The following is a 26,903-nucleotide window of genomic DNA, read 5'->3' as shown; positions in this document are numbered from 1 at the left end:
ATTGCATGAAATCACTCAGACTAGTTTGTTAAAATATAAAACCTGTGAGCCGCCCAAAAGTGCGGCAAAAATTTGACACTTAGCTGTGTGTATTGCGCTTCCTGTACATTTTAGAGAATAGCACCAAGACACTTTTTTTTTTCGTCTAATCATGATACATATGTGTACTGGTGTTCATGCACATTGCTCTTACTCAGTCCCCTATGGGCCCCTGCTTGATAGGTTTTCACAGTTACACCAAAATACGAAAATTTCCACAGGGGGACGATTTTCTGTAAGTTGGGGAGTTTTTAAGCATGTGAAAGCCTCCAGATAAGCAACTCTTCTGACAGAAAATGTATGCTTGCAGATGAAATAGGGTCCTCATCAACCCTAGATCAGTGCTCGGGCTCTAATGATTGCAGAATCATATTGAAGTTTAAAATTCTGGTGTTGTGGCAACCCAGGTCTTGCTGATGGAACGTTCAACTCTCAACAGGATGGATGAAATGAAAATGATTTTCCATCATTTTACAAACCTAAAGAAAGGTGTGTGTCTTTCCAAATCATGCCCAATAAATTAATTTACCACAGGTGGACTCTAATCAAGGTGAAGAAACATTTCAGCACCAATCAAGAGAAATGGGAGGAACCTGAGAAAAATTTCTAGTGTTGTTGGAAAGGGTTCAAATACTTATGTAAATGTGATATTGCAGTTTTTAATTTTTCTCTTGTTGTCTGCATCTATTTCGTGTCTCTTCAGGCTCAGCTCAGAGAGCTCCAGCAGGTAGCGGAGGACCTTCAAATCAAACTAGAGGAGCACCGGAGGAGGAAACACGAAGCAGACAGACTCAAAGAGCAAACACTGAAGGCGCTGGAAGCAGGCAACAGCAGTAAGTGTCCTGTCACCTTTAGCCTGTCTTGATTTGGTTTGACTCCATTCAAAGCAATTCTTGACAAAGCTAGGCTATTGTTACAGCCACCACAGGGCAGACTCCATTTTATTTCAGCTCCACCTAGAGTAAATTGACCTTTGCACTGCAGGGTACACGTTCAGGATGACAAATGGGAAAGGATCAGAAACAGCTGGAAGGGTTAAACACAGCTGCCTGACATAAACGGAGCAGCAGAGGAGTGCTGAGCTGCAGCATATTGCAGTCCCACAGCTCTCTTTTTTTACGTCCCTCAAACCTTCACACAGACGTTTCTTATATGACTCACAGTGAAATTCCCTTATCGCTCCGAGCACCGGCTGGCTCGGCATTTAAAGTGACGTTCAGACGTGCTTGTGAGAATGTACAGAAAAGTTGTGGGGCTGGAAGGGAAATGTTCTCTGTCGTTTTTTTTGTGCTGAAGTCCACAAGGATTTAGAATCATTACGTGTTGCAGTGGATTGAAAATTCACACACCTTAAACACAAATGAAATCCTGACAAACCTAGTCTGACCTTGCCAGGCCCTGAGTTTTTGCCATTTGAATATAAATGCACAAGAAAAACAACACAAATAATCCTCCATTTTTTCTGTGCTGTCATGTTTTTCACATTCCCCTCTGAAACGCTGCCGATTGATTGTCTGCCTTGTGTCAATCTGTCCCTCAAGTCAAAGTTTTGATTGCTAATAAAGGTCATTTGACTTTGCTGGCTCCTCTGAGCATGCATCCATCACACTCCCTGCCGTGCCAGATGACCTTTGCTGGTCATCACCCCCCCCCACTACAACCCGCCCCATGTTCTCAAGCCTGTCATCCTTTTCATCCATTACTGCTCATCTTCAGGCCGTAACAACCATCAATTTTCATTTCCGTGCTTGTGTCGGCATGTCTTGTCCATTTTGGCGATCCATCCAGGCTTTTATCATGCACTTCTAATAACGGTCTGTGAGTACTAGTATGTGTGGCAACTCTTGTGTGATGAAGCTGAATGAAAGTTTGAGACGATGTATCTTGACTTATTTTGTGCCTGTAACCTTTGGCAATACACATTGATTAATATTTTATTAAAATATAGTAAACAAACAGGACAAAAAGAGAGATTCTGCAAGTAAAGCAATCACCATGTATTCGTCTTTCTCATGAAAAAATCAAGGGAAAAGCGTTAGTTCAGACAGGCCACGAAGTCGAGTACTGCCATACATTTCAGATCAACTGATCTCACTTAAGCCTTCATCAGCTAAAGGCTAGCTGATGTGCTCCTAAAAAGGCTACTGGCACTCATGCTGCCATATTTAATCTGCTCTAGCCTGGCTACGCTTTACTGCTCCCTCTGCAAGCTGCTTTTTGCAACCCTCCTCCACCCCAGCTCCTCAATAAGAGCAGATTAATAATTTTTGGATACTGTAGACATTCTCCTGAAAAAACAAAATCTACATATTGTATCTTAACGTATTGTTTCTTATATTTCAAAGCCTCTTAAATCTCACAAAATGTTGTATTTTTAACCAGTTATAGCAAAGCCATAATTTCTTAAGAGTGCATCTTTGACCTTCAGAAACAAAGCAGACACTATGTCAGCAGACTGGCTATTTCTATTAAGCTATTGTTATTGCCTTCCTGTGCCACTTGAAGGTTAGATCCTGAAAAATGGAACCATAACATTAAAACTAAAATCTTTGTTTAGATTTTCCACTGTGGGGTTTTACAATTATCAGTATTGTAGACAGTTAAATAAAAAGGACATATTTTACTTTACTTTACTTCATTTACCAACTTTTTTTAAGCAGTTATGACTTTTTATCATCTAAGTTTGAGGTTATAACCTGCCAATTTAATGTTAAGCTAAGAGATGAATGTACACATTTTTCACCTTTTTGTCATGTATCCTACATGTCCATATGTTGTGTCTATTGTTAATTCAGTTTTTACTACGCTAGACCAAAAAAATCCGCAGACAACAGGGAACCTACAGGCACAAACGATGTGATATCTCACTAAATGTAAGCCCATCACAGCAAAGAATACCTTGTCGTGCCCTTTATGCCCTCAAATAGAAGTGAAAAGCCAGAGGAACTTACAGCTGAGACTGCAAAGTAGAACTCAACAGTGTTTTGTTTTAGTGCTGCTGTCACTCAAACAAATCTCTGGGGCTGCACACACAGTTATTGAGAAGTTTTAAAGGATCGAGATATTGTAAAATTGTGTTTTTTTAAGGCGCAATAGTTACATGGCATGGAGATATGTGATATTGTTGTGTTGCCACATCTTATTTAGCATTAAGCTTAATTGAATACATGCTTTTACAGTATTATACTTTTTTGAAAACAAAACAAAACACATTTACAATGCAGTTAGCAGGACAGAGTAAAATAAAGCCAACAGTGTATCATATATATAAATTCATATGTATAACCAAAAACAAACTGGAATACAGTCAATCTACCTGTAATGTAGTCCTAGTCATATTATCTATATATTTGATTCATTGCTATTCATGGTAATTAATCACAAAACCTGTAATTAATTAGATTATTCTTTAAACCCTTAGGGGAGGCTGTGTGCATTTTACGCACTTGTCAATTTTGATAACTTTGGCTGTGTTTATGTGTATGACATGAATTTTGGCAAGACTGCATATTTTTATTTGATCTTGTTATTTCCGGCTCAGCTCCCACAGTAAGTCTAAAATACACTTTTCACTAGCAAGAGTTACACTCAAGCTGTTAAGCACAAAAAATGCACCATTGAAACCCATTCAAACTGCAACTTTTGATCTCACTTCCATTAAAACATAATTCATGCATTTTATGACCTGGTTGTGAATCTGGGCTTTTGCCTTGGAATTGATCATTTTCACTTCTCTCCACCAGATGGTGCCGTTTTGACCATATATGGCATGTGGAGAAAAATCATGCAAAAAAAAAAAAAAAAACAACAACAAAAAAAAAACGCCATAAAAATCAGTGTTCCTGCTAATCATTGACATATGCCAGGCTGTAATAATTCAACACAGAAAAAAATTAGTTTGCATGTAGTGTATTGAAAAAAATACATTTTTTCTGTTTTTTTCATTGAAAAACATGGTGGCATCCTAGAAAAAAAAATGGCATTCAAAGGGTTAAGATCTTTAAAACTGAATAAATATTTGATATCAATAATTTGGTCATTTGTAGGTTAAAAAAAATAGCTCAGTGAAATTAGAAAAAATATTAGGCTAATGTATAATATTTATATTTATCATAGCTACTGTCTGAAAAGCACATTTTTGTGCTTGTGTGTGATATCCACCATCCATCCATTTTCTACACCACTTATCCTGTTTGGGGTCACAGGGGGGCTGGAGCCTATCCCACCTGTCATAGGGCGAGGGGCGGGGTACACCCTGTCAATCGCAGGGCTGACATGTAGAAACAGACAACCAGGCGCACTCACATTCACACCTACGGCCAATTTCAGAGTCACCAATTAACCTAAGGAGCATGTTTTTGGTGGTGGGAGGAAGCTGGATTACCCGGAGAGAACCCACACATGCACGGGGAGAACATGCCAACTCCTCACAAAAAGACCGGGAAGCGAACCAAGGACCTTCTTGCTGTGAGGCAACAGCGCTAACCCCTGCACCGCAGTGCCCCCGTATGATATCCTGTTGTAACATAATGTGTTCTATCGTATCATATGCATTATATTATATCCTATCTTATCCTGCTGTTTCTAACTGTATCAGATTAGATTGAATATAATCAATCAGCATATTGTTCTATTCTATCTTATGATACTGAATGATTTTGTATAGTACTGCTTTGAATCCTATTGTATGGTATCGCCTCACATGACATCACATCCAGCTGAATTGTATTTTGAAAAACATGCTGGGAATCCTGAAATCCTCATTGAATAACAATGACTGTCTTTTCCAGCAACTCAGAAAGGACACTGATCACGTGTGCTCTTTTCCTTTTTTTTTTGAATCCCTCTGATTGCCAACCTGAATAAGCTTTGGGTTCACATGGAGGTCTCTTCCTCCTCCGCTGATGTTTATTTGATATGATCCTCCGCATGTAGACACAAACTGCATTTAATGTCTCTTTAATGGTTCGCCCAAATATGCAAAGCTACACTGGCTCTGGGTTCACCCACAGTTTGAGGGGATTTCCTCGAGTTCATCATTAATCCAGTGGCTGACCTGATTTCTGCAGCGGACCGTCTCTCTACTACTCGTGTTCTCCAAAGGTACACGAGTGCAGTGAGACACCAAATGGCATAAATTAAGCGTGCTGAGATTTCAGGATGCCTCAGCAGTCAGACCTGCATTGTATTAACCCCTGAAGATGTTTAAATTGAGTTTTCATGTTTCTTTGTTTTCTTAAGTATGCTACACAGATTTGCTGTCTGTTTGAATTTGGAAATTATACTTTTTAAAGAAGATTTATTTTGGGGGGCTTTTTGCCTTTGTTAGAGAGAGAAAGCGGATAGAGCTGAGGTTAGAGAGTGAAGTGAAAGAGCCACAGGCTGGACTTGAACCCGGGCCACCCACATACATGGGGCATGACCCAACCACTAGGCACTCTGCGCCACGGAAATTACACATTTTCACCCCAAGATTTTTTTCATGACCTGGTGGTTCATAACACAAGGGCCTGTCATACAATAAATCTAAAATACAGATTTTTTTTCATCACTTCATGGGGACTTTAATGGTGTTTTCATACCTTGACTGTTTGGTTTGGCTAGTACAAACATTAGTATCATAGGCACAAGTGTCTTGTGTTTACTTCAAATGACCGTACCAACACTGTTTAAAAAGGTTGGTCTCAGTCTACTTTTTTGGACTCTGGTGCAGTTCAGTTGTAGGAGAACATCAATTAAATTTCAATCCAACGAACCTGCAGGAAGCATTGTGCTTTTTTTGGATTAAACCAGCTACCATAGCCAGTCAAACACAAGTTAAAAAACCACAGGCATAGCTGACAGATTTGGTGGATGATGGTTCAGCAGGATTAACACGTGCCTTCATCTGAACTGCCTTGATAAGTGCCCTCGGCTACTACATCAGCAAAGTATTTTTCAGCTACAGTTGTGCCTCGTTTTCAAACTTTATTGTTTGCCAACAGTGACAAATGCAAACTATATTCAAGAGGATGACCAGAGCCAACATCAATCCATGTAATTGTCTGCCCACTGTGAAATTAAAGTGACTTTGGAGCAGCAAAAACCAGACAGGAGTCAGCTAGTCTGTGTTTACTTCCAGAAATGTTTCTACAGGACTGATCACAACAATTTGATGTATATAACTGGGGGATCACATTAGCTTCTGTGGTTTAAAAAAAATGTGGCACTTGAAGCTCTGGAAATAGCAAAGACTAATCCATGATGTATCCAAACCAAAGGAGGAGGGGAGTGCTTGTTTATAAGGGAGCTGATGAAGGTTTTTACTGTATTAATAAAATAATTTAATGCATTGTTCCCAACCTTTGGTGTTAAAGATCCTGGGGCTTCATCTGCTCTGAGGCTGCCAAATTTAGATTTGCAAATATTGACAAAAACCATGATAAAGCAGTTATTAAGTAGTTTATAACAAGGTCTTTCGATAAGAAAAGCATGCATAGGTGTCTTTTAGGGTTTTACTAGCGAAACAATTAAAATCTATGTTAATTTTTGATGGCAGTGTGTCACTTTTTCTTCTCTCTTGGATTGTTGGGGGGCTCTACTTTTCTTAGGTACATGTAGGGGGGACTCCAAGGAAACTTGGTTGGGAAACACCGGTTTAATGGAGCTTAGAGGCAAAGAGGGATTTGCCTAAGAGTGCAGGTTATAGATAAAGACTGGCTAGAAACCCCATATAGATTCATGACAATGCATATTGAATACAATCAAATTTGATCAAAAGCAGTTAATCCATAGTAGCATGAATCTGATTATAAGGGTGCAACAAGCTTAATACTATAAAGGAGGAGGCTGGGGTGGAGGAGGTTAAGCTTTGCAAGCAGCAGCAGCGATTGGCTGTGGGAGCTGGGAGGCGATAATTAAGATCAGCTGACTGTTAGATGATCATTGCTCGGATTATGACTACTGTGTCCTGCATGCACTAATGCTACGCTTTGTTTAATGTATGATAGTGGACTATGTCTTTGTGTCCACAAATTGACACCTGCTCTTAAGGCATTCGTGTAATCCTGATCAACCACTGTGATTAATGTAAATATACAAAATGACGTGAGAGGAGCTTGTTGAATGGGATTATCCTTCCATCTTGTTGCAAGACACCTTGAGATGTTTGTTTACTTTGGCAATAGGGGCATGCCATTTTGTTTATTGATGTCTTTGTAAATATGCGGCATTCCATCCTATTTGAAGATAAAGATCCTCCAGACTGATCCTTTTGACCCTAGTGAATGACTGTCCTGTTGGTTTTTTAAAGAAATTAAAAATAATTCCACAATCTTACACATTTGGCCCATGCTATTTGTCTGATAGATCAGTCCCATTAGAGCAGAACTGAAATGTCAACCATACAAGATACTCCTCACACCTTTATGCAGTACATCCTCTGGGTGAATATTAATATGTATCTGTGTAGGTGCAGGCTTTAGCAAAGAGCTATGTGGTTGTTAAGTAACACATTCAGACTCCCAATATTTGTCTTGAGATTCCCTCTGAAGATTGAAGTTTCCCTGAGGTGCCCTGAAAGCAGCAGATCCACAGCCAACCCTTTAATATAATCAATGCTATGGTATTTCTGCCAGCCTCTTATCCCTTTGCTGATTTTCTCCTGCGCATCTAAGAAATGTTTTGTAATGCCAAAATCTCATCCTACTTTTTTTGATAGTCAACTCAGTAAAGCCTGTTTTATATCTTTGCTATAGAGGCCTACGCCGTTGAGCAGTACGTACTTATCCACTGGTATGTTGGCGCAATACTCTGCCTACTCTCTGCCTGTGTGTACAGGAAACCATGACAGTTGAAACTAAGTATTTTCTGTAAGAGCTGTTAAAGCCGAGCAGCAGCTGATTATGCTGCATCAACTGCAAAGGAGAAAAGGGGTGGGGGGAATAGGAGATGTTGGAGGAGATAAGATGTACAGCCTTATAAAAAAGAATTAGCTGAGGCAGTGGACCAGGAATTTTTTTACTAACTTGTTTGGCCAATAAGGTTGCTTTCACACTAGGGGCCCGGTCACAGACCTGAGTAGAGCCCAAAAGTCCAGTGTGTTTTGGTCCTGCTTGGTTTAATTTGGGCAGGTCAAAAAATCTTGATGGGGAATTACCCTGCCCCCCCAATGCCACATTGATATAAAATCATCGAGCAGTTCATCTCAGTACAGTCTGTTGTTAGCTGATGCCACTGTCTTCATTGAAAGTTAACGGCCAGCTACATGCTGTGTTAATGTTCATTGTGAGGTAAAGTTCCCAAGTCTATCAGTCACAGTGGCCTACAGGTCATTAAAAGTATCATAATAGACAGGTTTGTGCCAGAAAACAGTAAATTTAATCCACAACTTCTGTCCCTGCTCTGGCCAGAGTTTACCGTAAGGTCAGGGGGCAGGCTAGTTGCTGGATTGCTCATCTATTCTTAACTTGAATCAGATGCAGCAAGGACAGACATCTTATCTGCTAAAGGTGTGTGGGTTTTTTTTGTTTTTTTGTTTCTTAAGATTTTATTTTGGGGCCTTTTTAATGCCTTTATTAGATAGGGGAGAACAGTGGATAGACACGGAAACAGGGATGAGAGAGGGAGAGACACACGGCAAAGGGCCACAGGCCAGATTTGAACCGGGGCTGCCTGCGTACATGGTCCACGCCTTAAACCACTCGACTATCTGCGCGCCCTTAAAGTTGTGTTTTAACCCATATTTCACTTGTTTTTAGTCCTGAATGATTTAGAGAAGTGGGCTATGACTGTGTCACTCCAAGCAGCCACAGTTCAATCCCACAGAGGTCTACGGGTCATTAGAGGTGTCAGATTTGTGCCAGAAAACAGTAAATGTAATCCCAAACGTCTGTCTCTGCTCTGGCACAGTGCCAGGGAGCTGCACTCTTGTCAGAAGCATTTTGTAAAATTTGAGAGGGTTGTGTTTCTCTTGAGTGGGAGTGGTTTCGGCTCATTCAACAGTCACGCCCACACCATCCTAGAGCTGATTTCACAGCCTCATTTTTCATGATTTTGAAGCTTAATTTTAGAAACTTAGAGATGTTTTTCATGATTCAAATTTGGCCTGGAGGTTCATAACACAGTGGCCTGTCATACAGCAAACCTAAAATAAAGATTTATTATCACTTTACAGGAACTTTAACAATCCTGCCGTGGCTAGTGTGGAAGCACCCTAACAGACATGGCTAAGTAAATGCACTTCTGGTATTTTCAGATGTCAGAAAGTAGATTTGACAAATTTGATTGTCGTCTATCCAACCCAGTGGACCAATCAGAGGGCCTGTTTCATTTTATAGTTATAGTGTTGCCCCACTAAATCTGTCCAAGCCTTATGTAATGATGGACCACTGCACTACCCTAACTTCCAGTGCTTTAATCATCATTTCCTTTAATACAACAGTTCATATCAGATAAGTCAAAATAATTGTGATTAGATATTTTTTTTCAAATGATCAAATCCTGGAATCTAAGACAATAAAGCTTTGCTGGAAGCATAGTGTAGTTCATGATCTTGGCTTTTTATTATAAAGGGAAAAAGTGCAGAGCAGAAAAAACAAGCAAAGGCTAAAAACATTATGAACAATTGTATTAATTTAGCACATTAGCCCTGTTCTGTATGTCTGATCAAAATCACTTAGAGGATTAACAGCGCAGACACCTCGTGAAGAGTGCTAAGAACCTGGCATTTGTAATCTTAACCCTGATGAATTCATAAACAGATTTTAATCTGTATTTTTGAACACTTCCATGTTTTTATTGTGCTGCAGTGTTGACGCAGAATCTGAATCACTCTGATGCTGTAAATCCACACCATCTGCTCAACCCTTTAGGGTTAAAACACTTATTTGCAGATCCAATCTTCAGATTTACATTTTCTTCTCTGTAAAGTAAAAACTTTGAATGCGACACCTGCAGCCTTTGGGTACATTTCATCGGAAACTATTTTCCCCACTCTGAACGGGCGGATTTCCTTCCTGGAGATATCGCTCTAAAAAGAAAGCAGAATGTGTGTTTTGTTAGCCTTTGGAGTGCAGAGCCTACAATAACAAAGAGAAGCTCTGTGTGAATAACATGCTCCGTAGATCTGCAGCCTCCTGCTGATATGTTCCATTTTCCCCGTTCTCTTTGTGCCTCGCTTATTTTACGAGTGTGCCGCGCTATCGCCAGGGCAACATGGGCGGATGAGTGATGGTGTCCATTAGTAAACATAGCCCCCTATATGTGCCATCGGCCTAAAGAGACACCGTCTCCTACCTCCTCTCTATCTTCACTTATTTTCCGCATTCTTCCCCACGCTTCCTTTTACCTTTTTACCACATCAGCCCCCCACTCTATCTTTTTCCTCCTCTCTTCTCCCCCCCTTCATCCATCCTTCTTATGGTTGTTTTTCATAGCTACAGCTCTGCAGTACAGGGAGGGATGAAACCATTTCTCTTTCTCCGCTGCATGCTCTTTTTTTGTAAGACTGAGCGACTTGAGGATGGGTTGAGAATGTCAAGCACTAGGTTGGGAATAGAGTGCAGTTCAAACAGAAGAATAGGGCCACTAATATGACAGATGCTGTGTGTAGAGCAGAGGAATATTAGCAAATCGTGTTTTTTCCCCTCGGTTAAGCAGAGGCAGCAACAGGGGCAAGGATTCAAGCTTCTCCATAAACATTCCCAGCCTCTGGTTGTGGGCATTAAACTTAAATCTAAAAACCAGGATGCTTTATAAATAAGAATTTACATCTCATTTTGTTAAAGCTGCATTTCGGGAGTGAGTTTTTAGGGTGGCTCAGGCACTCTACTGTACACTCACAAAAAAAAAAATGCTAATTCCACAATTAGCTTTTCTGTAATTAGCACGGGAAGGTAATTTCATCGGATGTGCAATTAGCATTATGTAAAGAGCTTTTCCCCAGACTTAGGGGCCAATCAGTTTGCCCCTTTACATTCTCTGCTCTGCTGATGATGTGGGAGACGCTTAAGAGAACTTCCTCCTCCTCCCACTTCCAATTCACAAAAACACGAATCAGCCAGGGTCACATGCTCATTCCTAAACGGGGACCAAGGCTTTTTTTTTTGCATCTCCTTATCATCTGAATGGAGAAGAGGGAAATCACTGTTATAGCAGCGGCTGCAGCACAAAGCCTCCTGATTGCATTCTGGACTCTGACATGCTGTTTTTTTCCCCTACAGGGAAAGCAAATGTTCTCGCACAGCGTGACTGACTCATTGCCTGATTGCCCAAAAACCTCCACCCCTCCACCCTCTCCCCTCCACTCCCTGTGTTTTTAAATCCAACTTCAGCTCAGTCCTTCTTCTCCATTCCTGCCTCTCAGTTTGCCTTCGGATGGATTAGTGTTGATAGCTTTGATTGGTGATTAAAGAGGAAATCCAACACAGCTTTGTGATTATAAAAATATTACCTCTTTGTTTGCGTGACTCATTGTGCTTTAAATATGAACAGTGAGAATACTGTGTCTTAAAACTATCTGATAAGTTTGTACTGACGCAGGAATTGTTTTTCTTTTTAGGTTTCAGACGTCAGAACAGCACCGTGAGCAGCATTTTCAAGTTACTGGACAGCAATAGAGATGGAAGGTAACTAAATATACTGATTATTTAATCACTCATGTTTAAAAAACAGCACTTCTCTGTCATTTTATCCAATTTCAACTCATTTTGAGTGACCTTAGAATGTATAAAATCCCTCCAAACCGCACAAACACTCATGTGCATAAGTTTTAGGGTTGGGCAGGGGCGCATCTCAACCCCTTTGCTCTTCAGTACTTGTATGGACTGGATTATGGGGATGGTATCATTTGGTAATGTCTAGATCACAGATCTGGACTTGGCTCATTATGCAATGATTCCTATGGAGACTAGATGTCCTTGTGGTTTCTCTTAACTTGCGTAGCGAGGAGGCTGAAACATTGGGAATGCACGTCTCCTGGGCCAAAACAAAGAACCGGCATATGCTCCCATACCTGACCTGACCTGCATACGTTTCAGGAATGTAAGGATTCGTCACGTGCCTGATATCACACAATCTGGGACTTGGGAGGGCAGAGTCATACTCGCCAAATGTTGACACGTTTGCTGCTCGATAGCAAAGGTCAAGCTCGACGGCAACTCTTGTCTGGGCCTTTTCACATCTTATAATATGTAACTTGGTATTAAGACATTGTGACATTTACAGCATAACCACGGACTTGTGGCAGCCCTACTACCCATCTGGACAGGACCCTAAACTTGAAGCTTAAAGGCCACATCTACCCCTTACTCTGCCCTCAAGGTGTGGACTATTTTTCCCATGCCCCTGGTAATATGCAAAGACATCTAGAGCACAGTGGGTTTAGCTTACTCGCCACATCTATGCCTTATTTCAGCCACATTTTTTTTGTCTCAAACATGCCTAAAAGCTCTGCACAGTACCGTATGTCTGCTGTGTGAGCCTAAGATACATTAGTAATAAAAGTCTAAAATAATTATTTTCTATAGATGTAAATCAGTTTGAGCTAAGGTTTTCAATACCAAAAGATTCATAAGTTTAGTTTTTTCCAACACCACCACTAAAATGTTTAATCTGATTGCCACTTCCTTTCAGGATTTCACTCTTAACTGAAAAGGCTTTAGTCACTGTATTTAGATTGCCATGAAATGTTCCCAAGTGGGCATGAAAACTTGGGAGCATGAGGGGGGAAAAAAGAACTAGCAAGGTTGAAGTTTTTCAAATGTAAGCTTTATATCTCTGTGGTGCTTTTGTGTGTCCTTGAATATTGCGCTCCTCAAACTTGAACCAAAGATGACAAAAATGAGCAGGGTCAAGTGGGATCACAAAGGCTGGAGTGCACTTTTTGCTCATATATAAACTGTAATTTTATATTTCTACAAACAGCAATACATGATTCCATTAATAATTCAAAAAGACGGAGTGCGCAGATGGTTGAGTGGTCTAAGGCGCTACCCATGTACACAGGCGGCTAGGGTCCGAATCCGGCTTGTGGCCCTTTACCGCATGTCTCTCCCCACTGTCTTCCTTGTTTCCAAGTCTATCCACTGTCCTTCCTCTATCAAATAAAGGCATGAAAAGGCCCAAAAATAAATCTTCAAAAAAAAAAAAAAAAAAAAAAAAGACACTATCCAGTACCAGTCTGTAATGTTAATCAAATATAAAAGGGCAGATTCATTCAATTGCCTTGATCTTTTTACATGATGAATTCTATTAAAGCTACAATGAGAGAGACTGATATTAAAGGGATGGTTCTCATGACCCACAAGAAAACAAAAAAGACCATCAGCGACAAAACTTTAATTTTGTATAAGGTTATTTTGATCGTCTAAAATCGTGGCCAGGGGTTAGGTGTTGGGGAAACATCCTTTTCTTGTATAATTTCAACTGAATAGGTCACAATTCATGGGCATTTTACAGTTAAAAAAATAAAGGAAATAGGTGCTGGTTTGTCTCGTTTGGTGGCCCGAGCGCCCACATAAAGAAGCTGCTGTCCTTGATGCAGTAGTCGCTGGGTTGAATCCCCATCCTGGCTCATGCTTGGTGCCCCCACACAAAACCCAAAAATGGGTTTATAAAAAAGAGATATTTGTCATGAAACACTTAAATCTTTACAGGATAAACATCAACAAATTGATAAGGTGCATTATTTTGTCCATATAATCATGTAGGAGATACAAGTCCTCATGTTATCAAATTTGTTTTAAAATGACAATGATTTATTCTGGATTTTGTTCAACAACCCTACATTACCCACAATCCTGAGTGTCTCAGCAAAGTCCTGATTGGTTGATCCAACCTTTAGCTGTGGAAATTCCGTCTGGTTCTCACACTACTAGCGGATTTGATGGTTGTTTTTCAACAAAAGATGGTTTAAATGGGGTTATGATGATATGCTATATGGACAAAAGTATTTGGTCACACCTGTTAATTATTGAATTCAGGTGTTTCAATCAGTCCTGTTGCCACAGGTGTATAAAATCAAACATTTGTGATGCAAAATGGGCCGTTCTGAAAGAGCTCAGTGACTTCAATTGTGGTACTGTAATGGAAACCACCTTTGCAATAAGATGGTGAAATTCCCAGACAGGGAGGCAGCGGCCATTAGCACAGTTTATTAGCAATATCAGGAAACAACACTACATTAACCACAATCCTAGAGAGTTGCAGTGACACTCTATTTGGTCCTGCAGCTACCAGTGGGTTTTATGGTTGTTTTTCATCAAAAGATGAAGGGTTTAAACATGATTATGAAGATATATATTCATGTTGAAGACATAAGTTTGTATATTATCCACTTTATTTTAAGAATGCTGCGTCATTCAGCAGCACTACATTACCCACAATCCTAGAGTGTAGCAACAAAGTCTCTGATTGGTGGAGCTGCAGATTTCTGCTGTTTGGAAAAAACGAGTGGTAACTGTTGAGTTCTGTGGTGATGACGGATTTGTCACTTGGCACCAGATCAGCCTGTTGAAAAAATTCAGTTGCAGCAGACAGTTTCAACCAGTCAGCACTGCTATATCCTGATATACAGAGGTTTTAATCTGGAAAAAGATGTCTGAAGGTTTACTTACTCTTTAAAGTCCTTTTTAAAAGGAAATTAAACTTGCATAAAGGGCAAGTTTTAAGTTGTATGAACATTTCAAGCAACAAAAACAAAAATAGCATCATGAAAAAGTAATGCTGTAATTCCTTTGTAGCGGCACTGGTATACAATATATGCTTTTCTTTATATATATATATATATATATATATATATATATATAAAATCATATCTTGCTGTATTCTAGCTGGAAAATGTATCAGTCATTGAGAACTTTTATGTGAAATGTCAAAAGGCATTTTTGGCTGCATTCATATGATACGTTATTCACACACTGAGCCTCCAGCAGAAGTTTCAAACATTTATAATGACAATATAAACATATTAAGCCTGTCACTGATGGTCTCATTAGCTTTTGACTGGCACAAAGAGACACCAGAAAAAATTCAGTCTGTTTCATAGCTAACTATAACCTCCATGCATTAGAAGTGCATTAAAAATCATGTCACCAAACTCATGTTCTCGCTTGTAGTGCTCAAGAGAATTCCAGCAAGTGCAGCAAAGCGAAACAAAAACAACCTAAATGACAACCTGGATTAAAATAATGACTCATATATATTCTCTCACCTCTTATATTGCTTGCTCTATAAAATAAATGGATGTTTCTCTAGCACCTAATTCCCTTCAGTATATATTGAACAGTCATTAGTTCCATCTTGACGTCTGATGCAGTAGAGTCTCATCAGTCTGAGCTGAGTGCACACGTCTCATTCCTCAAAAACTCCTATTTGTTCTACAGCAAACTCCAAAAGGTAATCCATTGCCTTATTTGAATTGTTTAATCTCTAACTCCCAGCACTGCCCCCCCCCCCCCTTCAAATCTCCCAGCCTCCCCTTTTGCCACCCAGGCTGCCTAACTTGCTGTCGTTAGCAGTGTTTAACCTCTGAAGGTGGCAACCCATTTTTGCTTTTTCAAATTTGCTGGCAGCTTGCAGAAAAAATAGACCCTTTAATACCCAACGAGTTTGCCCCCTCTCATGCCTTTTCTCCACTGCTACCCTCAACCATCCCACACCGCGCCTGGATTTAAAAAAAAAAAAATCAATACTGATTAAGCTAACTGGGCATATTCTCCCGGAAAAGAAGCAGGGCTGGGCACAGCAAACTGAAAGCGCTATAAAACATATGGCCGCATCGAGGACGAAGTGCTTGTGTAGCGGTTTTCCGGCGAGCGCTGTGTGCCCACTTATGCATTCCTGTGACTGGATGTGTACCATTATTCAGCCCTTCTGCCCTCCCTCTCCAATCCCTCCCCGGCTCTGACTCCATCCATCCTCTGCATCCCGAGCGGCGTCTACGCTTAAACAAACGCATTACTAAGCTGAAATATCTGCAAGAGCCGCTTATTTCTATACGGCCATTGTTTTCCAGCCCCGTCAGTCAATGGGATTCTGGAGGCAGGACGTGTATTGATGGCTATTTGAATAAAGCATGGTGCAGCCTTTTTGTATATGTTTGCTACATCACCATTTATCCTGAAAGGCGCCGCAGTGCACACGCCCAAGTGTCAGGCTTGATTTAGCCGCCATTGTGATAAATGCAAAGCCCAAAGTCACCGGTTTACCTGATGCTTGCACATCGCCAGGCAATTTGCTGACTTTGAAGCAGATTAGCATGCACATTGCAGGCTCTTTATCTTGTAAAAAAAAAAAAAAGCTCTTGGCTTTGTCCTTAATGACACTTAGCAAAACACTACCCCGTTCTTAATCCACTCAATTGGAATTGCTAATTATCTTTAATGCAGATTCATAGATAATTGTTTGCTCGTTTATGCGGCGAACTAATCTCATTTTCCTGTCCATTCAGCCACCAATAATTGCTTCATGACAAAAATGGCAACCTTTTTTTATCAAGGAAGTTCTGAATCCTCTCTTGAATACATAAAAGCATGCCAGGCGCTAACATGCTCCTGATTAGCATCATAATTACGTTTGAATAAAAATATTAACTCTGGAAATTAGCTGTTCCTCCTGTTGTTTGTAGGTTAGCAGGTCTAGGTACTTTTGTCACTTTTTAGAAAATGTAGTTAGCAAAGTTTTCCTCTCAAAGTTTGCTCTATCGGTTTGATCTATGGGGATATAAACTCCCCCTTTCATTGGTCATTAAGGTAGCTTCTGGACTTCCTCACCAATATTTCATCCCGAACCTTCCCAAGCCCCTCACACACGCACACACAAGCACGAACCAGTGTGCCAGCTGGCAGGCAGTTGGCAGCCCAGTGCAGGATTAACTGGTACCAGTATGCTGCTCTATAAATAGAGTCTACCAACTGCTTCAGGAAATGAACCATGATGGAGCCTCCCAAAGGCCCATGAACAGGTTGTGCTTTTTATCCCCTCCTCTCTGTCAGGATTACGGACGTGTGCTTGTGAGAGAGAGCCAGTTCCCTAATGTTTATTACTGTCTCTTTCAGTCAAATCAGCTGCAGGTGTGTGTTCTGAAGCACCTTTTTTATGCTGCCACAGTCTATATATGTAAAAAAAATGTAAAAAGTACCCTTCATGATTGGGCCAAAGCCAGTTTTCTTTCCAGGTTTGTTTCTCCAAGGCCTCACAAAGGAGCAAGCCATTGTTTTTCTCCTGCACTTACCTCAAACATTGATCCTCTGCAGCGGAACAAGCCATTCGCTTTGTATGTTTGCCTGCTCTTCCGCTTTTGATGGACTCCCGGGATTGATCCAGTCATTATCTCAGCTCAGTAATGTTAGTTTAGGTTGGAGGCTGTGGAAGAAAGACACCAGCAGGGAAGAACGGACGAAGAAAAGATCTAAGTGTTCTGGGATAAGAGATGGTGGTGCGTGGGGTTTTGATTATTGTGTGTGCCACTTGGAGGCTGAAAGGACAGGGAACTGGAGCCAGCCAAACAGTGAATCGTTGATTGAGGCCAGACTGACTAAAAGAAATGTTTAACTTCTCCTTCTATTATTTAAAACACCAGTAAAGTTTGTTTGCATGTCAATGCATTGAGTTAGCTCGTGCTGCTTTTCTTTGCTATCTCAAGAGGAAAATACTCCAACCACCTGCCTTGCTAATAACTAAGATAAGTCCAAACAGCTTGTGCCCCTTAATCCATGTTTATGAAGCCAAAAGATGATGCTTTGTGCTCAAAAGTGCAGTATTTATTGTATTTTCTCAGCAGTGGATGTTTTGCTTGCCCTCAGGTGCTCTGGATAAACGCTCTGTAAACATTTCGTTGGATTAAGTTGGAAAAAACTATGATTTCATTCCTCAGTTAGGAAGAATCTCGACTTAGTTATCTTACAACCACATATCCAAAAAAGTCTGTGCACCGTGTAAAATGTAGATAAACAGAATGTAATGATTTTCAAATCTCATAAATCCATATTTCATTCACAAAAGAACATAGACATCATATCAGATGTTAAAACTGAGACACTTTATCATGTTCTAAAACATCAAATTCTGAATTTGATAGCAGCAACACATATCCAGAAAAGTGGGACAGGGTAAGAAAATGGCTGGAAGAGTAACAAGACTGTCTATAAAAGGTGCATTTTAGAGATGCAAGGTCTCTCAGAAGTGAAGATGGTCAGAGGTCCACTTGGAAAACTGTTCTGTGGTCAGTTGAATCAAAATTTTAAACTCTTTTGGGAACCACTGACGTCGACGACCATCAAGCTTTTTATCAGCACACAGTTCAAAAGCCTGCATCTCTGATGGTGTAGGGCTGACTTAATGCCAATGCTGAAAAGTTGATAGAAGTTTTACAGCAACATGTACTCCCATCTCTCGTCTCTTTTAGGGAAGGCCTTGAATATTTCAGCAAGACTAAGGATGTTCCTAAGCGTCTATTTCCGTATTCGGCTAAATGCTCATTTAGATTTTGTTTGACTGACTAGTCCAAGGAGGAGAAAATCCTTAGAAAACAGACAAATTCCTCACAGGGTCATTGTGTCAGTGGGTGTGACGTTAGCTTGATATACTCTCTACAGCAAGGCTAACATTACAAGCTAGCACCGCCAGCCTTTGTTTCTCTTTGCAGATTAATATCAGCTTTGATATTTGGGCTCTTTTCACTTTGGGTGGAAATTATATGTGAGTTCAACCCTTAGCAGCCTACATACCACTTTACTTCCATTTACTACTTTAAAAACTGTCATAGTGCGCTGTTCCTATTACACGCTAACCACTAAGCTTCTCATGTGTCTGAAGTGCCAGACAGAGACACAGCACCCCAGCTTTTTTGGAATTGGGGTTGTAGTTTTTTGATTGTTTAAATTCTGCATCGGAACATGATCACCATTTAACTAAAATACTAACATGAATATTTCACCTTTTTTTGTCCTCACTCAACAGTATCACTGTGGATGAAGTTCAGGCTAAAGTGACACTGGTCCATGATGAGGAGCGGACTCTCTCAGAGGATGAAGCTCTGGTAGGTTGCCTTTTTATTCTGTTTTTACTACAAGGTCAGTGATATTTGTTGGCCACCAGAAGAAGACGGTATAATTACTATAACTCAGCTGAGTATTTTCAATTTTGTGCTATAAGCCTTTATGGTATTTTAACTCCCTGCCTAAAATGTACTTTAAGAAACAGCATTTAAAATATTTATATTTAGCATGTCATTGTTTCTCTCTGGGAGATTGTACTTCCTTATTTGACAATATAAAGAAGACTTGGAAGACTTAGACTGTTTTTTGGGTGCTAAATGTGACGCTACTTTGAAAGAGTATGGAGCTATAAAAGCTAAAAACAGGTGTACAAATCTTTATTTTTATAGGCAAAATTCATAACAAAGGTTATCTTAACATGCTTTACAAAGTGGGCAGGTTTTGATATACTATTTATTAAGGCCAACATCAATTCACCATGAGCTCAGCCCTAAGCAACATTTCACAAAGTTCCCTTTACGGCAGCGTTAATTTTGACAGCTATTTCTAATTTTAGTCTTAGTCTTAAGATTCGATTGTTCATTAGGTTGTGTCACGTTTTAGTCATTTTTACTCATCATATTTTTAGTCTAGTTTCAGTTGACAAAGACCTCAAAGCATTCTTACATTTTAATCTTACTCAAAATTGAAGAAACTTAGAATTTGTTTCATGCTAGTGTGTTCAATGCACCTGGATCCCTGCTTTCTACAGCTGAAAGGCAGAAGAGCTACAGATACATCATGTTTGGGGCGGATAAATCCCCCGGTAGAGAAATATCATGGATTTTAAATGTCTTATTAGTCCTAAGCAGCTATTAGCTAATCGCACTCATCCTGCCATATTTAAACTGCTCTAGCCCAGCTACTTTTTGCTACCCTCCTCCACCCCAGCTTCTCCTTTATTCTGCTTCTGACTTAATCCTTGCCATTCTGTTGTTGGTGATGCCTACTTTGCTCTGTTTTTTTGCTGCCTCTCTTTATCCGGTCTTCCTTTTTTTAGCAAAATTTTTTTTATTTTGATCTTTTATTTGCGTGTTTGTCCTTGTTACAGCATTTACAGCAGTGCTGCCTGTTGGAGCAGGGTCAGAAAGACCTTTAGTGTTAGAGAGAGGGGAAATTTTTTTAAAAAGATGTGTCCTCAACAGCGGAAAGAAAACAGAAGCAGTTAGTTGGAAGCTGAGCAGTCAGAATTCTCTGTTTATACTCTCTTCCTCATGTCAGCATCTCTGTCCCTCTCTGAACCAGTGGACCTTGATAACCAATAAACTGATATTTAGCACCATGGCTTTTGACATTTCAGAGAAAATTGCAATATGACATTAGCAAATCAGCATTTTAGCGTGTTAAAAGAAAACTCCAACAAACCATAAGACCCATCACTGTGTATATTATGGACAAGGATTAATAACACAGTATATTGATAATTAGACAGCAAAACTAAACAAATCATCTGAAAATCTATAAAAGCAGTCACTGATGCAGGAAGAGAGACAAGTAGAGCTAGCATGCTACAGTCAGACTTTCTAAGGTTTTCAAACTTAAAAGTGTATTGATAAAAAAAGGTTTGAAAGTTACGTTTAGGAAGATTAAAAAGCTATTATTTTGGTAAGGCTAGCTTTAGATCTATTTACGTGTTAAAGCATTACACAGGTTTCTCTTATGTGATTTGTGTTTCATATGAAACTACTAATTTTAAAATGACCATGTGAAAAACAAAGTCAAGCTAACAACATGTGAGCTTTATAAAGCAAATACCTATCTTCTATTATTAGTCAGTACTTTTGGATTTCTAACTGAATTTCCACCACAAATAGTTCATAAATATTTTCCAAAATGCAGGAAATCAAGTATTGTATTCTCAAAATTTCCTGGGGGAGGACCACCAGATCCTCCTTTACTATATATGAATCACTTTGATTTAATAAACCTTGTGTTGTTGTGGAACACTCATCCAAGTCTTTAAACCTTAGAGTTAGAAAGTTGCCTGGTCATAGATGTGTATTATTTTGACAGCTCCTCCCTGACGATAGTGTTGTTCTTTTTTAATGATTAGAATCAGCTCAGCACACCTGATCAATATCAGTTGACAGAACAGAGGCTTCAAATTGCCAGAAAAAAATCAATGTTGGGTATTTATGACCAAAAAAACTTTTTTGTCTAATATCAGTTGACATTTAATTAACAGAACATTGAATCAGAAAACGTAGTCTTGGTGCAATGCGCTAAGAAATCTCAGACAGCGTTTCACTTTTGCTGAGTTTATGTCTTAAGAAGTCTTAAATTTGATGTGTTTAAGTGTAAAGCAACCCTGGGATAGCAAGGAAAACAGAATTTATGATGATGTTGAATAATATAAACAAAGACCTTACAGATAGAAAATATAAGTGGGTCTAAAACTGAACCTTGTGGTACACCCTGTTTTGGCAGATGAGTGACTATCCATGGCAAATGTTTAGTCTAAAAGACAACCTTTTTTACACCTTTTAATTCTAATGTTTAGTTTTATCCCAAAAAGCCAAAGTTAGGCCTTAGAGTAAAACATTTTCCAGCTTTCCCGAGCACTTTACACATTTTCATCCAATTCACCTTCTCTGTAGATTCTTTTTAGCATCTTTCTGGGTTTGACTGTCAGTCTGGGTCCACTGTGCTCTCTGCTCGTACCATGGGGTCCCTTCCACATTCATTTGGATTCTGAACAGAACAAGCCCAGTTTCCCAGCAGTGATGTTTTTGCTCAAGCTTCACAGCCGCGAGAATACATCTGTCTGTTTCACTTTAAACTTGCAGAGCCTCCCTCTCGCCAGGCGGCTGATATCAAAGTCTCTGGCTGTAAACAAAATGGCTGGAGCCAGAGTCCTTCTGTTTACATGCCTTCTTTATGTATGCATAATCTGGGGGTTTCCTCCTACAGGGTGGGAAAAGTTCACCTTATAGATAGAAAGTTAGTCACATTTATGGAGAGATTAAAAAAGACTTCCTGTTAATTTTTTTTCTTTTATTTTGAAGGATACATTTGTAACAGAAAACCTCAAATGAAAGTCTCAGGGTTTGGAAAATTAGCGCTCGTTTATTATTAGTGACGACTAACGGGGAGGTGTTCTTGATGGATATTGCTACGTTGGGGGAGAATGAATTGGCATGAATATGTATGAAGATGAAAATGTGCACTTAACTGCAACCACAACAAACGGTGATCAAGCTGGGCAAATTAAGCAGGCTGCCATTGACAGTACTTAACAAGCAATTTGCATTAGAAGTGAACAGTGTTAGCACCTTAATCAAGGTCCAAGGGCAGCAACAGTTGGCTTCGTATAAGAGGTTAATTCTATGTGCTGGGATAAGCAATTATAAATATCGTCTCCTTGGTAATGCCTTGAGAGAAATGCTCTTTCTTATTGGTGTACAGCCTGTTTATTACTTACAAGTTTTAATTCTTTCAGTAAGAGTTAAAGTATTTTCAAAAACACTGTAGGATCTTCTCTTTCATATGTGGACAGAAGGAAAAAGAGTGTTATTTCCTCCCCACTGCTCAGACATTGATTACTTTTCTTCTCCTGCACTCATGGATAGCACCTTATTTTTTTTTATCTTTTTGCACACTTATTCAATTTGTGTCATTTTCGCACCTTTTTATTAGTTTCCCCCTTTCTTTTCCCTGCCTCTTAAGAAGCTTTGGCCTCCACAGAAAATTCAGTTTCCACTTCAGCGGCCCAGATAATTCAAGAACAGAGCGGATTTTCAGGAGAACAATTTGATGATCAAAGGAGGCACTCCACTCGGGAGAGGGAAAGGGGATATTCTGACGCGTCCTCCCCTCAGTATTCTATCATTATGTTAAAGCCCTCCACTCCTGTAGAAAGCACTGTTAATGCAGATTTAAGTTGGAAGGTAATCTTTGTTAAGATTGTCGGAAAAATAGCACTATCCTTCTCAAGTTGTCTCCCTTTTCAGCCTCTCATACACAACAGAAACCTGAACAGATATCATTTCAATACTCAGTCTGAACATTATTTGAAATAAATCTTGCAAACAGAGGACTCTCTCTCACAGTTTCTCAGATTTGCTGATCTGTGACCAAGCCAGGACTGTAGCTTTATGCTGGTAACAGGAAATTGCCTTCTCTGAAGAAATAAGCATTGGGCAGAGGTGAATTTCACTTATCCATCTACCACCCACCCAGCCCCGTTACTCAGTGTACCAGAAAGGGAAGGAGATTGAATATAGAATATGTTTTTCTAAAGAAATCCTCTGATTAAACAGAGAAAAAAAGTCGACCTTTGTTGCCGAAGCACTTCTTGGAGGTGACAACTCAAGAGGAGAGATGGAAGAATTTCACCTTTTTTAGTGCAGAGATGAAAAAACGAACCGTAGGTGCATGAAAAGGTTGGGAATTCCCCGTAACAGCTTGCTAGTGGCTTTGGAAATCTTGCATGTTTCACAGTTTAATGATAGTGGCTGTACCCAAGGGATTCCTTGATACAGTAAAAGAGCTGTTATTGGTTGGTAACAAGGCAGAATTCAGGATGGTGTAGACGGGAGGTAGTGGTGCATGGACGAAGTGGGAAAATAGAACCTTAAAGATCTTATTAAAATGATCTCTTTGGTATCTATAGCTACCTTTTAAGCAGTAATTCCTGTATTGCATAAAACCAGTGGACTATTTAATGGTACAAAAAAGGCGCAGTATTGAAGTCATACTGCATTCAGACTTTGAAGCTTTGTCTTATTATCAGGAGGCTGAAACATTGACACTTTCATGTTTATTAGGTAGCTACAGTATTTTGAACCAAATCATATGATTTGTATCACGGACATGACCGTATTAAAACTTAAATTCTTCTGCATCTCTCAAAGCTCCTGTAAAGGAAAACCATAAATTTGCCTTACTAGATATGTTATTATATGTCACAATAAAGGCACTGTTAACATGTAAAAAGACTCAGAACTATGTTTAACCTGATTATAAAAATTTAGACCTTTAGGAAGTCTTTTGCCACTTTCAGGTCCAGGGGCCTCATTTATAAAACATTGCGTAGGATCCATACTAAAAGTGTACGTGTGCCCAAAAGCTGAAAATGGCGTGCACCAAAAAATAATCTGATTTATAAAACCGTACGTATGCACACTTGCAAGCACTTTCCCCTTTATAAATCACAGTCCACCTGGAAGATTGTGCAGGTGGATTCATCTCACATCCCGCCCTCTACACACCCACATTTTACCATGAATGGTCAATGCAAAGTACCTCAGGAATGTTTTTGCATATAAATAAGCCTGCTGATCGACGGCATTTTACGCTAAATCACGGCAGAGATGAGACAAGGAAAAGGTATTTCATGGAGACCGAAATAGAGGTGCTTGTGGATGAGGCGGAGGCCAGAAAAAATATTTTATTTGGTGGTCACAGTAGTGGCATCACTAATTAAAGAAAAACAAGCAAGTGGCAACTTGCCGCTGTAAATAGTGTGAGTGCCACAGAGCGATCTGCAGTCTGTTCCCTACACTGCTGTGTGTCAGGATGAATGAGTCGTGTTGACCCAGGCCACTGTGCCACTAAATTTGGCAAAACCATGTTTGAGGTACAAATAATTTGTACATTGATTGTATGCACATTTTTTCGGTTCACATAGACAAATAGACTAACCCAATGTATCGACTGGTCATGTTTATAACGCCATCCAAAACGGCTGGCATTAGTGTGCTGAGGGATGGCTGCGATATCCAAGACCTAAGGACAGAATTTAACTGTATTATATCATACCCAAAAGGGGCTTTAGACAGAAAATGTAAAATTATATATTGTTAATCATATCAAACACATACCTGTTGGCTAATTCCCGCTGGTAGGAGCCGGTTGCCAGAAACCCCAGAGTGGTCAGCACCTGTATATACACCGGGATGGCGCGGTTCCAGCGGGTGGTTCTGTCTAACACTGGGCCCAGTTCAGCACATAGATCCAAGAGCACTGCCCTAGGGAATCTAAATTGGCTTATTAGCCAGTCATCATTATGGGCCAGGAAATCTTCGTGATCCCTAAAGACTCTCTCCATCCTGATCCTACCATTTGCGTGATCTTCCAGCAGTGCCAGCACATCTGTTGTGGAGCATTATGCCTGAGTGTCACCGTACTACTTAAATGCTTACTTAGCAATTAGACTGATTGTTACACATCTTGTCACAATTAATACAAATCAATCAGTGCTATCACTGCTCTATATCACTTGAAGATGAAAGTATGATATATGAACATTGTGCATACAGCAGTAGGCCTAATGGCTTACTGAAGGAACACATCTATAACACTGCAGACTTGGGTGTTTATGATTACGCGGGTCTATAAGTCTGATATGTGATGACATTAAATGTATGAGATGAAGCTGGCTTCAATTCATCACCTCACCATCTGCGCCGCAAGTTTCCCCTGCCTCCAAAATGTTCATGCGCAAGGATCAAAGTTGATGTACTGGTGCGCACATTCTCCCGCCAAGTTTGTTTTTATCAATATCAACCTTTGCGTGGAAAGTGGCATATGCCACTTTCAAGCCCCGTTTTGTGTGTAAGCAAGCTTTATAAATGAGGCCCCAGGTTTTTATGGAGAGGGCTAAATGTGGAGCTCAGTGGCAAACGTGGACCCCAAACTTATTCTAGCAGCTAATGCTACAGAAAGATAAAAGTAGGGCTGACAGCTTCCATTATGTTGGTCAATTGGTTGAAAAACTTTTGTCTGATCAAGATCACCCTGGACCAGAACGACCAATTGATTGGTTGGTGCCTAGGTGCTATTTCAGTCGACTAAGTTTTTCTTTGGTTGACTACAGGCCTAGATTAAAGGACTTTATCACCATAAAGTCTGTTGTTTAGCTTGCTAACTATAGACTCATGACATGCAGAGGCAGACAGCCGTGCTTTAATAAGACCATAGTGCATCGAATCATGTCAAGGTGCAGGCTATGTCCTGGAGTGGTTGTCTTGGTTAGCATTAAGAAATAATCTTTTTTTGGCAAAAAGTCTTCAAAATATTCACCATCCATCCATCCATCCATTTATTTTCCATGTCGCTTATCCCGTTGGGGGTCATGGGGGGCTGGAGCCTACCCCAGATGGCATTGGGCGAGAGGCGGGGTACACCCTGGACTGGTCGCCAGTCAATCGCAGGGCTGACATGTAGAGACAAACAACCAAACATGCTAACACTCATGTCTACAACCAATTTAGAGTCACCAGTTAACCTAATGAGCATATCTTTGGTGGTGGGAAGAAGCCTGAGTGATTATTAAAGTACAGTGACTGAGGAACAAACTTCAGACTCTATGTGTCTTTTTCCCTCCATTATGACTCACTCAGGCTGTCTCATGCATTTTCAAAGTCTGTGAACATGCACTGTTTAACAAAGCATGACATGACAACGGAACAGCCTGCCATTGGTTGTCACAGCCCAGTCCCAATACATTCTGGGATATAAGCAGACAATATGGCGGCAGGCTAACTAGCTAACTGCAAGAACAATCGAAGAATGGGTTATAAATGGATAAAAAGATGTCCAGTATCAAGTTACTGGTGTGGATTTGATCTTTAAAGACCCTGGAAAGTCTGCCAAGTTCCAGGCTCACTAGGAAATGTTCTGTAAGAGCTATAAAGGCGTGGATAGCGTCATTAGAATGGCACAACCGCAGGTTTCTGAGGAAAGTAACTGCCTACGATTTTTGGATCAAAAGTTATTTAACTTTGAATAACATGTCTCTTCTTGTTGGATACAACAAAGCTGTCCTCAATTGATCAAATTCAGCCCTGACTCTAATTTTTTAAAATTAAAGCAACAATTTTTATTCTTTTTGATTTTTTATGTTTT

The 26,903-nt window shown here is 40.0% G+C and overlaps 1 protein-coding gene across 1 annotated transcript in view; it reads left to right on the top strand.

Moving 5' to 3' along the window:
- LOC121504712 (glucosidase 2 subunit beta-like) overlaps positions 1–26,903 on the top strand; it is a 213,528-nt gene that overhangs the window by 15,450 nt on the left and 171,175 nt on the right. The window contains exons 6-8 of the mRNA XM_041779733.1: positions 743–872; positions 11,579–11,645; positions 18,979–19,057. Coding sequence (XP_041635667.1) covers positions 743–872; positions 11,579–11,645; positions 18,979–19,057 — 276 coding nt within the window. The remainder of the gene's footprint in view (positions 1–742; positions 873–11,578; positions 11,646–18,978; positions 19,058–26,903) is intronic.

The sequence above is a fragment of the Cheilinus undulatus genome, linkage group 22, assembly GCF_018320785.1.
Source record: "Cheilinus undulatus linkage group 22, ASM1832078v1, whole genome shotgun sequence".
In the NCBI taxonomy this organism is placed as follows: domain Eukaryota; kingdom Metazoa; phylum Chordata; class Actinopteri; order Labriformes; family Labridae; genus Cheilinus; species Cheilinus undulatus.
This window is presented reverse-complemented; position numbering and strand designations above follow the sequence as displayed.